The sequence below is a fragment of the Taurulus bubalis genome (genome assembly GCF_910589615.1).
Source record: "Taurulus bubalis genome assembly, chromosome: 19".
NCBI lineage: Eukaryota > Metazoa > Chordata > Actinopteri > Perciformes > Cottidae > Taurulus > Taurulus bubalis.
The window spans coordinates 322,918-337,500 of record NC_136607.1 but is presented as its reverse complement, the minus strand read 5'-3'; the positions used below and the strand labels follow the sequence as shown (position 1 = coordinate 337,500).

At 45.8% G+C, this 14,583-nt stretch overlaps 2 protein-coding genes across 2 annotated transcripts in view; both read left to right on the top strand.

Annotated features, from left to right (window-relative positions):
- pip5kl1 (phosphatidylinositol-4-phosphate 5-kinase-like 1) overlaps positions 1-9,096 on the top strand; it is a gene marked incomplete at its 5' end in the record, with an annotated part of 16,685 nt that extends 7,589 nt beyond the window's left edge. The window contains 5 exons of the mRNA XM_079234697.1: positions 2,067-2,101; positions 2,193-2,248; positions 2,344-2,456; positions 2,768-2,930; positions 8,222-9,096. Of these exons, the coding sequence (XP_079090823.1) occupies positions 2,067-2,101; positions 2,193-2,248; positions 2,344-2,456; positions 2,768-2,930; positions 8,222-8,666 (812 nt within the window). The 3' untranslated portion in view covers positions 8,667-9,096. The remainder of the gene's footprint in view (positions 1-2,066; positions 2,102-2,192; positions 2,249-2,343; positions 2,457-2,767; positions 2,931-8,221) is intronic.
- Positions 9,097-9,808: 712 nt separating this feature from the next.
- LOC306751290 (uncharacterized protein) lies at positions 9,809-11,955 on the top strand (the record flags this gene model as incomplete). The annotated part of the gene is made up of 4 exons (XM_079234851.1): positions 9,809-10,048; positions 10,624-10,711; positions 10,835-10,873; positions 11,527-11,955. 4 exons carry the CDS (start codon positions 9,809-9,811, stop codon positions 11,916-11,918), a joined length of 759 nt encoding a protein of 252 aa, XP_079090977.1. The 3' UTR covers positions 11,919-11,955.
- Positions 11,956-14,583: the final 2,628 nt, after the last annotated feature.

The following is a 14,583-nucleotide window of genomic DNA, read 5'->3' as shown; positions in this document are numbered from 1 at the left end:
AATGGTGTTTTGTGATGAAATCCGACGCCCTTGACCCTAAAGCCTCGCTCCAGGAATAGAGATGAACGGTTTCAGTCATACTGTAGATTACATGCTGGAATGATGTCATCTCTGCCAGACACAGCTGATGAGATTTATTGGATGCATGTCGCATTATGGGAATTCCATCTGGCTGGTAACTAGTTCTTGGAAGTGTAAAGCCTCTCTTTGATGTGTTGCGTCAGAATGTTTTCCTTTCCAATTTCCAGCTTTCCCAAATGAGGCGTGTTGACTTGTGTGAACATGAATCTCTCTCTGCACAACGGATTATTACGTCGACACTGACTGAACGCTCCGTTTACTGGTGGAGTGTATAGCAGCGTTATTTTGTCCTGGAATTGTGTCCAATATTGGGGTAATTGTACCATTTTCTACTACTTTATACTCCACTACACCTCAGAGGGAAGTACTGCACTTTTATAAAACACTATTTATTTGACAGCTTTCAATTTTGTAGACGGAACATATAATACAGATGAAACCGCCCAACATCCTATGGAGTAATGACTCCACCTCAACCACTGACATCAGGATATAATGATGTATCCATTCTGCTGCACAATGAGTACTTTTACTTGATATACTTGAAGTACATTTTGATGACAATACATTATGTGTTTACGTGTACATGACACTGTTTACTCTAGTATTCGATCTAAATACTTCTTCTGCCACGGTTTCTCCAGAGCGTTGCAGCTACACTGAATGCTAAATGTCCGTCACCATCGACAACAATGCATCACCTTGAACTGTAAAGCTGTTCAGCAGTTGTGGAAATATAAACTCAACAATAACACTGATGTTGGTCCAGAATCTGTGTCTGTGTTGGGATGAGCTGCTGCTCTCTTCAGCGCCACAGAGCGTTGAGCCGCTTTAACTCTGCGCTGGTTAAGACATGTATGTTTCGCTCTCACTCTCTGTTTCAACATCGTTTCCAGCTGTTTCTCACAACCAGCGCCAACGGTCTGACCCAGTTGGAGACAGACAGCTTATGAGACAGATGTTTGTTTTAGGAGTTGGTGGAGACCAAACCAGAGCTACAAGAGGGAAACCAGTGGACTCTCATTCACCAAGCAGCCAGAAATATGCATATAATTAAGCAATAAGGTACGAGAGGCAGTACTGTATCGTCAATAATGTACTGTTCAAGGGTGTTGGGCCCGACGCCTAGACCTTTATAACCAGACCCTCTGGTGTGGTCGGATCCAGTGAGGCCTTTACCGTGGCTTACGCAGGCTGGTCTGGATCCATGACGTTTGGTTTCGTCCCTCTCGTCTCCGGGTTTTTACAACGCCAACAAAACATTGTTTGCGGACGTGAACGCTGTCCTTCATCGAACACCAGCACCGCCTCAATGGTGGATCATTGACGTACCTGCTGACCCCGCAGAGGTCACTGCTGAGGTCACTGCTGACCCCGCAGAGGTCACTGCTGAGGTCACTGCTGACCCCGTAGAGGTCACTGCTGACCCCGTAGAGGTCACTGCTGACCCTGTAGAGGTCACCAACCCCGCAGCATGTCCTTCATGTGTCCTCTGGTTCTGATCTGCAGGTCTACTGTTCCCATCTCTTCCACTTGGTGAACAGTTCATTGCCCACTTCGTTTGACTGACAGTGTTTTTTCTGTTGCGCAACATTTCATAGGCCTCAATCTCTTTCTCATCTCTGGTACTCTTCGGCTAACCTCAAGTACCTTATTGCTTTTATAATACGGTCATAACCACTCATCAAGTCATTCTCCCTGAAATATCAAAGTTTACACGCAACATGTTTGCTAACTGTCGAGCGTGAAGTGAAAACTAACGGTGGTGTGAAGTCTATCTGTTGTTTTGAGTTCTGATATGGAACGCTCTGGTGATGTAAACAGTTCATGACATTATGGCTCAGTACAGTACAGCATGTGACTCCCTCTCAACCAATCAGAATGCTTGATGTCATACCCGTATGATATAGTGTTACTGTGTCTGCTAGATGTGTGAGGATAACAATGTTATGATTTAACATGTTGTTATTCCTCACTGTTTCAAGGTGTTCACAGGATCAACGTCCCACACAGACGGAAGGTACAGATCAACATGTTCCTGTCCTGTACAGCATTACCATGATGGTTACAGAGCGTAATGAAGCACATTCCATTTCCCATGTCCTTTGTAGAAATACTTCCTTGTTATGCAAAGTGTGTTTTATCCTGATGATCGGATCAATGCCAGGTAAGTTTGATCTGCTTGTCCCAGAAATACCAAACATAGTTTCTTTATTAACAGCCCAGAAAGCTCTGAGGCTTGACGTGTTCTTAATGTCGCAGGTTCGACATTAAGGGCTGCGAGGTGAGTCGGTGGACGGAGCCGGCTCCAGAGGGAAGCCAGATCATCGTGGTCCTCAAAGACCTCAACTTTGAAGGCCAGTACGTCACCCTGGGTAAGGAAGACCAGCTGGCTGTGGGTAGACCCTTCAGGCCAATCAGATGGGCTCCAACAACGAAATGCACCTTACAGGAAACGTGTGAAGACTATTTAGATAACAAAACTAAACAATGAGTAAAGGCCAGAGGTCATGTTGGGGCTGGAGGGGATGAGGGGATGAGGGGATGAGGGGATGAGGGGTCGCTCTGCAACCACAAGGTCTGACCCCTGCTCTCCATCGTCTGCTACGGAATGTCCTTGAGCAAGGCACTTTCTTTCTTTCTAATATCCAAATATTAAACATACTGAGTGTGTGTGTGTGTGTAGACCAGCAGCGCCCCTGGCTGCTGCGGCAGGTGGAGGTGGACTCGCTCTTCCTGCGGCGGCTCAGCGTCCTGGACTACAGCCTCCTGCTGGCCCATCAGACCTTGCAGCAGGACGAACGCCACCAGAGCCTCTCCTTCGCCTCCCTCATCATCAGAGCCAAGAGGTCAGTCTCTAGTCTGTCCTCATCATCAGAGCCAAGAGGTCAGTCTCTAGTCTGTCCTCATCATCAGAGCCAAGAGGTCAGTCTCTAGTCTGTCCTCATCATCAGAGCCAAGAGGTCAGTCTCTAGTCTGCTTATAGTTCATGACAGGTTCCCAACATTCTGACCCTGCTTTAGTGGTTTGGTGGTCCATTCTGCAGTGACAGTACGGGGGATGTGGGAAATGAAATATGAAATATTACAGAATGTGGTCTATGATATCCATCTCCAGACTTCCTGTTGGCTCCCTCTCACACATGAATGGGATCAAATCATTTGATTATATGACTGTGATGTTATTGGAATGCATCACAGTCTAATAAGAACATGAGTCATTTCAGGGGTGCATAAATAGTTTACAGACATTTTTCTTTTCCAATGTCTGTTTGGGAAAGTATGCATGTGGGGTCTGAATAACTGCAGAAACAATATGTCCAAGATCCCCGAGGCCGCATGCAGGTGTTGCTCCTGTTAGTGGCTCTCAAGCTGTGGGCAGATATTACAGGTGGGGCCGGGGGGAATGTGGAATTATTTTATTTTAAAGACCTTTATTGAGAACTTCACATATTAAAAAAGTACACGTCCTGAATGAATACCTGGAGAAATGCCTGTACTTTCAGGTAAATGTCTCTAGGTCTCAGCTCAACATTGAGCATTAACTGAGAGGATCAGCCTGAGCCTCGTTTAATAAGATGTGTACTGCAGACACTAACACTATTAAGACTTAAGGCTCGTTGGTGTTGCACAGGATGCATGCTATTGTTGTTTTGAAAATATATTCAGTGTAAAACTCTTTATTGCCAAATATTTTAACTTGTTTTGTTTAGTGTTTTACAGGTGGCACTTTTGAAAAGATATCCAGTGAAAAGGTTAATTTAGCCACAATAAGATATTCTTTTGCCAAATATTAGTTATATTTTTCCACAGATAGAACTTTATTTGCATTGTTCTAAAAAAATAATGAATTCTATTTATAAAAGCACAGATGGAGTCAAATTTCTTTAAATAAAAATTCAGCATGGACCATTTTGTTACAGTGTTGGTGGGGCGCGAACATGCTTCTTCCTCCAAAGTGGGGCGCTTGAGAACCACTGTTTGTGTAATGTTTGAGTGAACTACAGTGACCAGCTGGAAATACCGAGACTTAAAAAAGGAACGACATGTTTGACTGGTTCTTTAAGTCTTCAGTGGGACAGTTTGAGACTAACAGTGTTGAGAAAGATAATTTAACATTGCTAGTTCTTTGTAATTCTGTGGTTTAGCAGCATGACACCATAGTTCCTTCACATCTGCGAGAACATTGTTGGAAAAATCTAATTAGATTCTTTATTACTCCTGTCTGTCTATTGATCAACCATGTTGGAGGAAATGTGGGCAGTAAGACTTTCCGGACGTAGCCACTCCATGTCTTGTGCCTATGTCCGGAAAGTCTCAACAGTTCTGGGGAAATGTCCATATGGTTATTGTCAACATTCTGGGTGACGACACACTAAGTCCTGTATGTGTCTCTACTTTGGTAACATGACAACAGACACTGTGTTAAAGGAGATCTAGCAGCTAGTAAACAGGCAAAGATAGAACCACCATCACAAGATGGAGCGTTGAACAGTGTGAGTGAAATATAAGAGATGGAACCGTTGACCCACAGGATGAGATCAAGAGATGTCGTGACCAGAGGGAGAAATGTACGATGTTTACACGTCAACAATAGAACAAGACATACAGAGCAGACAGATTCAGCCTCTCTGCCAGCTGGACATGTAATATGAACAGTTGTTTATTATGTTAACTAATCATGATGCATCAGTCTTAATTATAGCATCTGTCTCAACAAAAAACTGACGGATGAGTGACTCTCACAGATTACATTTTCCCCAAGAGCTGTAACTCATCAGCAAATGATAAAGAATATTAACAATGTTCCACATCCCGTCTGAGGATAGACGGTTAGATAAAATAATCTGTTCCTGGTCGTCTGTCATTCACCACTTTGGTCTGGACGGAAACATCTGGACATCTTTGGATGGGTTGCAATGCAACTTTGTTCAGACGTTGATATTCTGCAGAAGACGAATCGTATTAACTTTGAGAAAAAGTTCTGAGGGGAGAATTAATCATTTATTGGATGAATGATTCATGTTCCCCTCAGGATGAATTGAAAACAAGACCACACAGGATCCAGACACCTCAGATCTTTTGGAAGAATGAAACACTTCATTTAAAACATACAAATCATTATTAAAACGAAGGTTACGGATGTAACTAGGGTTCTATGACTCACACCCATCTCATCACACCCATCTCATCAGCTCCATTTCACTCTGCTCACCTCTTTAAGTTCCAGCTTCTTTCACACTCACTGTCAGATCGTTCGACAAAGTTCAATTCAGTTTATTTTATATAGCCCAACATCACAAATACAAGTTTGCCTCGGAGGGCTTTACAATCTGTACACATGACATCCCAAAGGCAGGCAAGAATAGGGTCTCTAGTAGTGATGTGTCCTTTCGTGTCGAGGCTTCGATGCGCGTGTCGAGTAACCAGGTAGATTTTGGTGAAGCGCGTATCGAGGCTTGTGTCGATGACGTATGTGGTGACGTTCGAAGCCTCGCGAGCCGCCCGCACCACGTGACTGATTCAGAAAATGGTTTGTGTGTTTGCCGTGCGAATTGAAATATAAGGGGCAGCGAAACTCAATGGATTTACCCCTTCCTCTCTGTACCAGCTTCATGTGTGTCTGTGAAAGGGTATTTTATAAAGCAGGCGAAATAGTCTCAAAAAGCCCAGCACTGTGGAAAAGTTCTTATTTTTACTTAAAAATTGTACTCATCAACATGGACTAGCGGAGCCGAGGCTCGAAACACCGATGCTCTGACTGAAAGTCGGATATTCTAACCACTGACCCACAGTCACATCACAACCCTCTCCCAATTTGTTTCGAGTTTTGATTTTGACCCCGCCATTATATCATAAAGATAGACACAATAATAATAAGTTAATAATTGATGTATTGGCGTCACAAACATAATTTATTCAATTTAAAGCTTCACACACCAAAGCCATGGTGTCGTTATGATCACTCTGCTTGTTTTACATGTATTGTCCACTTGGTGGCGCAGTAGAGCAAATGAAGCTCCATGAAGCTCTATGAAGCTTCGGCACATGAGCGAACCAATTGGATGGAAAGCTTTAATGCTTCAGGAAGCTTCATCTCGCCATCACTAGTCTCTAGCACCAGGTGTAGGTCCCATGCGGGAGCCTTCGAGGCGCAACCACAGACCCCCTTTTAGGAAGAGGGACACCATCCTGTGGCTCCCCACTGTGTTATTGTTGACCCTAACATGCTGACATGAAATAGCAGCCACGTACACCCTCAGGGTAGAGGTAGACCAGTGTGGCAGACACAGGGCACTGTACTGAGTCTTTGTTCTGAACTGCACACCAGTCAGAAAACCACCTCCACCTGACTGCAGACAGGTAGATGGCGCTCTGGCATTCAGAAAAGTCCTTCTGACTGGCTAGCTGGTCGGACCCTCCAGCGGCTAGACCCACAGTTGAAGGACGCTGGGGTCGGGATGCCAAATCCAACCCCCGAGCTGAGACAGGAGGTTTCTCCTGTCGGGGAGGCATCAGAGCGTCCTGCAGCAGAGTTTGTGCAGCAGGGAGAACCAAGTCTTGGCAGCCATAAGGAGACCACCTCTTCCCTGCCGAAGAGACCCTATATGCTGTGCACCACCTCTGGATGAAGCCGCCACTCCCCCGATGGTGGCTTGTGATGGGAGAGGAAACCCGCTACCTGGTACCGTTCTCCTGGTAGATGCATTGCCCGTAGGATGGTCAGGCGAGGTTGCCAGCCAAATCAAAATAGCACAGAACACTCATAGTAACTTTGCAGATTTGGTGCCGCCCTGGTTTGTGTGAAACACGGTTGAGGTGGAGTCTGACTGGACAAGCACATGCTTTTCTTTCAAGAATGGCAGGAAGTGTTTGAGCTCCAGGTGCCTGGTCCATAGCTCTAGAGCAGTGAAAGCTCTGTGTGGTCCTGAGCGGAGCATTGCCCCAGAGCCACCCTGTTCTACCACACTGCACCCCGCCCTGAGAGGCAGGCATCTGATGTGACGACCTTCTGGCGGAATGGAATGGAGCCTATGGGGACACCCCTTGAAAGATATGCCTTCTCCCTCCATGAGGATGGAGCGAGAAGGCAGTGCAAACCACAGAACAGAATAGTTGGGGTCAAGTAAGACCACAGCACCTCCAACCTCCACAATAACGAGGAGGGATTGTAATTATCTATAAACTTATATCCATGGACTGCTGTATTACTTTTGCCAAGCCATTAAGCTATTAGCTTAGCTTTAGCTTTCGAGGGGCAATTGTACCCGATCAGCAGACCAATTTCACATTTTACAAGATGCATATAATTCGTCTTAGACGTCTTTGGCCATTACAAAAGGCTCTCCATGTCGTTCATTGAGCAGATCCCATGCTGCGTGATATGAATCTTCTCAATCAATCAGAACATTCCTGCCTAAGACCTCTTTAGTTGCTCATCCAACATATTTCTGGATTTTCTCTGTCTGAAAGGACAACACACTAAAACTGTAGGCTCTAAAAATGGCCGGCCTTCATCCAGACATTTGCAAGGTCTGCCGTGTCATGTTGAAGCGCCCTTCTTGGAGCCACATCTCTTATTGGTTGTGGGTTAACCTGATTGATTGCTTGCTCAACCGTAGGCAGTTAAGACGTATGTGGTGTAAGTCCTTGGTCTTTCATCATAGACACCCCCAGGTGTCTCCAGGCTAGATGAGCTCATCTAGCCTGGAGACACCTGGGGGTTCCCTAGCAAATGTTGGGGAGAGGGACGTCTGGAATACCTTATCTTACATCTCATCTTATCTGCTGCTTCTAAAACCCAGCCCCAGGTAAGAGAGAGAGAGAGAGAGAGAGAGAGAATTATTTTTGGTTGTATGACAAACCATAGTTTAGTCATACATGCTTAGTCAGTTTAGGTTATTTTGGGAATGAAGCAAAAACACATTTCTTCATTTGAAAATGTGTGCCTCTGCTTTGGAAATCATATCACATCTTAATTGTTGTAATTAGATTTGCCAAATACATCCTAGTTACTTGTTATTGCTCCTACTGACATTATGACGTCTACACATGTTTAGATCCCTTTACTGCACATATGTATTGTGAATGAGGCTGCATCACTTACACCTGTTATCTCCTCTGGGACGTTCCCATTTTAGATCAGTGAATCCCGGCTCCAGCCCCATGCAGGCCGGCATAGCTCCCGTCCCTGGGGCCGTCCTGGAAGAAGACTCCACCTTGGAGTTGTCTGAAACAGATTCCAGGTATTTGGAGCAATTACAAGCAGGAGTTGCATCAGGTGGTGGCACTATTCAAACGTGCCCTGAGCATTCAGGGCCGGGAAGTGACGCAGCTGAGCTCCCAGACTTCAGGGCCCAGAACCGACGTTTACTGCCCAACCTAAAGAACCCTCTGCACGTCATTGATGGACCTGAGCAGCGCTACTTCATCGGCATCATTGACATTTTCACAGTTTACAGTTTTAAGAAGAGGCTGGAGCATTTGTGGAAGAGACTGAGACATCCAGGCCGCTCCTTCTCCACCGTCAGCCCTCCAGCGTACTGCCTCAGACTGTGTCGCTGGGTCCAGGATCACACCAAGTAGACCGGATGGGAGGCGGAGACTTACTGAGCATGTCCAACCAACCACAGCCAACGCATGAAACGTTTCTCTCAACCTTCCCACATGCTCAACACACAGCTTCTGTCAGTCTGGTCTCCTAAAAACTACGTTCTCATACAACAGAATGCTTTGTCGTTTACATTTTGAGGACGGGCCTTTCACCCGGTAGACTAGGCTCCATGTCCCTCAACAAGTTAGCATTGACTTATTTTAATGTTTCACGTAACGCATGTAATTTAAGTTACGTAACAAACGATATTTATTTTAGCCAAACCATGATCTTTTACTAAAACTAACCAAGTAGTTTTGTTGTGTATTTTTCCACAGCGTTAAGTGTTTAAAACTGCCTCCGTAGCCAGGGAGAAAACGTCTTTAGTGGATGGGACATCATTTTTAAGAGACCTTGGTTCATTTGTATCCCATGTTGACATTTTATGATAAATTATGATCACATGTTGAGACATGCAAATAAAAAACAATTCTGTCCTCACAAAATGTTTTGGTATTTTTTTCAAGGTGCAACAAGACCCTAATAGAAAAAATAAGAATAGCCCCTTTTGTACAACATCAAAAACAGACAAACTGATATGTGTTCATAGTACAAATACAATACAAAAAGTTCCAAAATCTTTAAAATAGATTTACAGCAAAATAATTATGTTCTGCTTATTTTTTGATAAACTGCTGGTATTAGAGGGTTTTATTGAATTTGTGACTACATAAGTTCTAAAGGGATGAGAAGATAAGAATAATAAGAAATACTGCTTCCACAACATTGACAATATAATAAAACCTGTATCTTGTTTTCAAACCTATCACCGACACATCTCTCCTTGCTTGTAATCAACAACATGAACAAGTTTGATCAGATACATTTTCTCCTCTATTAAAAAATGAGCCAGACATTCACAACATGTGAGAGACTTCTTACTGTGCGGCTTCGATGATTCTGGGAATTAAGTATTGTTGAAGGATGCATCTTCCCAGTATGACGATGGGGAGCTTCCAGCCTGAGGACGTCATGAGGCGGTTCCTCCAGGCGGCTCAGCTGCTGATATAAGAGCTGCCTGTAACTCCGGCACAGGCTTCTGCGTGGAGCCGTCCTCAGAGTAAGACTTGCCAGCATGGGACAAAGGCTGACAGATCAGCCGCTGCCAGCTGCTGCTGCCTGTGGGCACGCAGTGATGGACCTGGGCCCGGACACGTCTGTGCTCATCCTCCTCAAACACTGCCGGGACATGAAGCAACAGGAGACGCGCCTCAGACGCATCTCTCTGCTGCTGCTGCTGCTCGCCGCTGCAGCGCTGCTCGCCTTCACCTGCTGGGCGGCTTTAGGGTGTGAACACACACCCAGCGGACACGGGGTGAGTCTTTCCTCTCGGCCTCAGGGTCCTGGGCTGCTTTAAGGTGTGGCCTCAGGGTCCTGGGCTGCTTTAAGGTGTGGCCTCAGGGTCCTGGGCTGCTTTAAGGTGTGGCCTCAGGGTCCTGGGCTGCTTTAAGGTGTGGCCTCAGGGTCCTGGGCTGCTTTAAGGTGTGGCCTCAGGGTCCTGGGCTGCTTTAAGGTGTGGCCTCAGGGTCCTGGGCTGCACACCAGGAGAGCATTAAAGCTCATCTTTTAAGTTACATTGGGCTGCAGGACTAATACAGTATTAGTACTACAGTAATATTACTGTAGTACTAATACTTCCCTCTTACAGAGCTGAATGAGGAGTTTAAAACTACCTGAACTAACTACATTATTTGGGGATTGATTTAAGACTTGCGCAATATGACGTGAATGATTTTTTTCTATCTTTTGGAGCGTTTTTCCTGATCGGATGTGAGGTCCCGGGACAGAGGATGTCTGTGTGTACAGACTGTACAACTCTGAGGATCATCTGTGATTTGTGGTTCTGGGCTGTACAAACTAATCTGAACTGAAGATGCTGCATCTCTGCAGATGAACACAGTGAATGGAGATGGACTGCAGCTGGAGGAAAAAGAGAAGAGTCCAGCCTTCTCCAAGCAGCAGGGAGTTTTCCCTAGAGGTATGCTGTGCCTTTAAATCAGAATATTTAAATTTCAAAGTTGTCTTTACTGCTCTGTGCTCTAAAGCACCACGGTATCCTGCATGAGTCCAGAGCGCTGTGCTGACGCTCTCTCCTCTGCAGGCGCTCAGGCTAACTCCAACAGACTGCGCATTGATCTGAGTAAGTGATTTATTGTTCTTTACTGACGTTCCACTACTTTGTGCATGACTTTTGTTTTGCCTGATAACGACTGAAACACACATGTTTATGTTAGTTCATATATTTCCTTATTATAGTTTCATTTAGGATCTTTATGTGTTTACAAAGTCTCAAAACGAAATGAACCAATCCTTAAAAACTCACTTTCAAAGAATGAACATTCCAAGTGTTGCAAAGCCAACTATGTCCTGTTAGTGACTAACTAACATTCACACTGATGGGAGGAGCTACCATGAAGGTACCACCTGTCCATCAGGACTAACTAACATTCACACTGATGGGAGGAGCTACCATGAAGGAACCACCTGTCCATCAGGACTAACATTCACACTGATGGGAGGAGCTACCATGAAGGAACCACCTGTCCATCAGGACTAACATTCACACTGATGGGAGGAGCTACCATGAAGGTACCACCTGTCCATCAGGACTAATCATTCATACATCACCATTTGAGGGTTAAGTGTTTTGACCAAGAACACATCGACATTGACTAGAGGAGACAGGGATCAAACCGCCGATCCTCTGACTGAAGGATACCAATGATCCCCAGACAACAATCCGAGAGGGATTAGTTCAGGTGGACCACGACTGACTGTATGTTCCTCCTGCAGGCTCCAGGTCTGACGGCCACAGCTCTGACCCCCGGTACGTCCAGTGGAACGCCGTGTTCGGTGAAGAATACAACGAAGAGAAACGTGCCATTGTGATTCCTGAGGACGGCTTTTATTTTGTCTATGTGAGGATCGCCTTAAGCTGCCACGATGACGACGAAGCTTCAGACTTGGAGACATTCCACGCAGTGCTGCACAAATGGAACGAAGCCTACAACGCCACCGTGACGCTGACGGAGGCCTGGGAGGGCGTGGCCTGCGCCGCGGACGGGCACAGGGGCGTGTTTGTTGGGCAGCTCTGTGATTTGCTGAGAGGAGATCATGTGAGCGTGTGGATCAGACGGGGTTACCGCCTGATCTCCAAAGCAGCATTTGGAGCGTTTCTGGCATAGAGAATGTGCCTCCATGACAATACCGAACGCCGTCTGCAGTGTAAATGTTCATTGTCTCTCTCAATAATGTATCTGTACAATATTTCTTTATTAAAAAAATATATTGAATATTCATTTTTGAAAGAGAAATACACATCAAACTAAAATTTCTGAAAAGGTTGTGCCTGACGGTGAAGGGCTCCATGGCAACAGCAGAGCAGCTGCTCAGCATCAGCACCTCTTCCTCAGCTGCTCGTCCTCATGTTCCTCACATGGGCTCCGTGGAAATAAACAGCTTTTTATTGCCAAGAAGTATTGTTACAACAGAGAAGAAATCTAACAAACACTAATTTCTGAACTTTTTGTTCGATGTTACGCAGAAGGTTGAGTAATCCCAGGACATGTCTGGTTCCTCAGCGTGTTGTTCAGATGCTCCTGGCAGCTTCTTCATGTGAAGAGATGCTCGTTCCTCTGGAGTTAAAAGGTGGGAGGAAACATCTCCACTCTTATCGACTTCCTTCCTTTAACATGCCAGCGGTCCGAGTGTGACGTTGTGTCTGTGGTATTGAAGTAAAGCATTCCCATTAACCACACACACCGTTACACCAGTAGTATCTCAGTAGGTTTAGAGTTTTTGGTTTTACGAAAAGTCACTGTTGAGACTCATGAGACTTTATTCTGAATAATTCTGTTATCGGTTTTCATTGCAAACTATTCTGTCAACCAGCTGACATTGCTTTGGGAAAGACTCGTTTCTTGTTGTTTTTATAAATAATAAGATCATTCCCTCCACTCTGAGGGCCCTTGGAGGGTTAAACATGCAGGTTGGACTGCATGCTGCGGCCCAACTATTGTTATATTTAACATGATATTTAACTATTAAAAAAAAATACTCATCCAGGGGTCCCTAATGGACCACCTGTCCATCAGGACTAACTAACAATTTCTTCCAGACAATTATTGTTGTGTATCTGTGCAGTAGCTATTCAAGAACCAGGCACTCATATTGCTGTAACACATGCATGTTTATTGCACATCAAAGCAGTGGAACCAGCTGGAACATGTGATGACAACAAGGTGTCTGGTCATGTTAAGGTCCTCCTGCAGGCATCGACAACACGCTACATTATACACAGGAAACACAGCCGACACACACACACACACACACACACACACACACACAGAACAGACTTGTTTCTACAGCGTGCAGCTCCACACGAGGTGTTCTTCAGTCCTTGGCCTGTTTATATCTGAAAATAATCAATACTTTGACAACATATTCTTAACTCCTAGTCCTCGTTCCTCTGCCTGAGTGGATGGAGTTCGTTCAGTTGTCATCTGTGCTTGGAAACTCCATTGGCTAATGAGAAATGTCAAATTCAGTGGAAAGCAACGGAAAACGACCGATATTGGGCAATGGGGTAAGAAGGGTTACTATAACCAGGGTCAAGAAAGACTTTGATGCGCAAACATTAAGTTATGAAGAAGTGTCTAAAGCATTACTGCAATGTTCATTTCAGTCTGAAAGGTGACACTACCTCAGGGGTCGGCAACCTGCGGCTCTTTAGCCCGTCTGTTGCGGCTCTTTAGCCCGTCTGTTGCGGCTCTTTAGCCCGTCTGTTGCGGCTCTTTAGCTCGTCTGTTGCGGCTCTTTAGCTCGTCTGTTGCGGCTCTTTAGTAGCCCGTCTGTTGCGGCTCTTTAGCCCGTCTGTTGCGGCTCTTTAGTCCGTCTGTTGCGGCTCTTTAGCTCGTCTGTTGCGGCTCTTTAGTAGCCCGTCTGTTGCGGCTCTTTAGCTCGTCTGTTGCGGCTCTTTAGCCCGTCTGTTGCGGCTCTTTAGCTCGTCTGTTGCGGCTCTTTAGCTCGTCTGTTGCGGCTCTTTAGCTCGTCTGTTGCGGCTCTTTAGCCCGTCTGTTGCGGCTCTTTAGCTCGTCTGTTGCGGCTCTTTAGCCCGTCTGTTGCGGCTCTTTAGTCCGTCTGTTGCGGCTCTTTAGCTCGTCTGTTGCGGCTCTTTAGTAGCTCGTCTGTTGCGGCTCTTTAGCCCGTCTGTTGCGGCTCTTTAGCCGTCTGTTGCGGCTCTTTAGCCCGTCTGTTGCGGCTCTTTAGCTCGTCTGTTGCGGCTCTTTAGCTCGTCTGTTGCGGCTCTTTAGCCCGTCTGTTGCGGCTCTTTAGCCCGTCTGTTGCGGCTCTTTAGCTCGTCTGTTGCGGCTCTTTAGCCCGTCTGTTGCGGCTCTTTAGCTCGTCTGTTGCGGCTCCCTGAGGCTTTTGTTTTTTGCCCAGTGGAAAACGTTTAAAGGGAAGTCCTCTTATCTTGGAGTTGTAGGTGATATTGTGTCACTGAAAATAAAATAAATGTTTCCACGTTTCTTTCACTAAATGTGCGTCACGCCCTGCAGCTGCTCCTCGTGACTCAGAGCCCCGCCCTCGCGCGCAGATGAGAGCAGAAGAGCGATTCCTCAACTGCTGCAGCAAACTGAGTAAAGTAGATCTACTTTCAGGAAGTGGATCACGTCTCCAGACTCCACTCCTGCTGCTGGTTCTGTGTCGGCTCATGAGACCCTGAGGCGTCCGCTAGTAAACACGGATCCGTCCTCCGGTTGCGGTGCTCTAGTGAGGAGGACGCTCAGTGGAAACGTAGCGAAAGATATGCGTTTAAAATGTAAAGCTCAGTGAGGAGGACAGGTATAA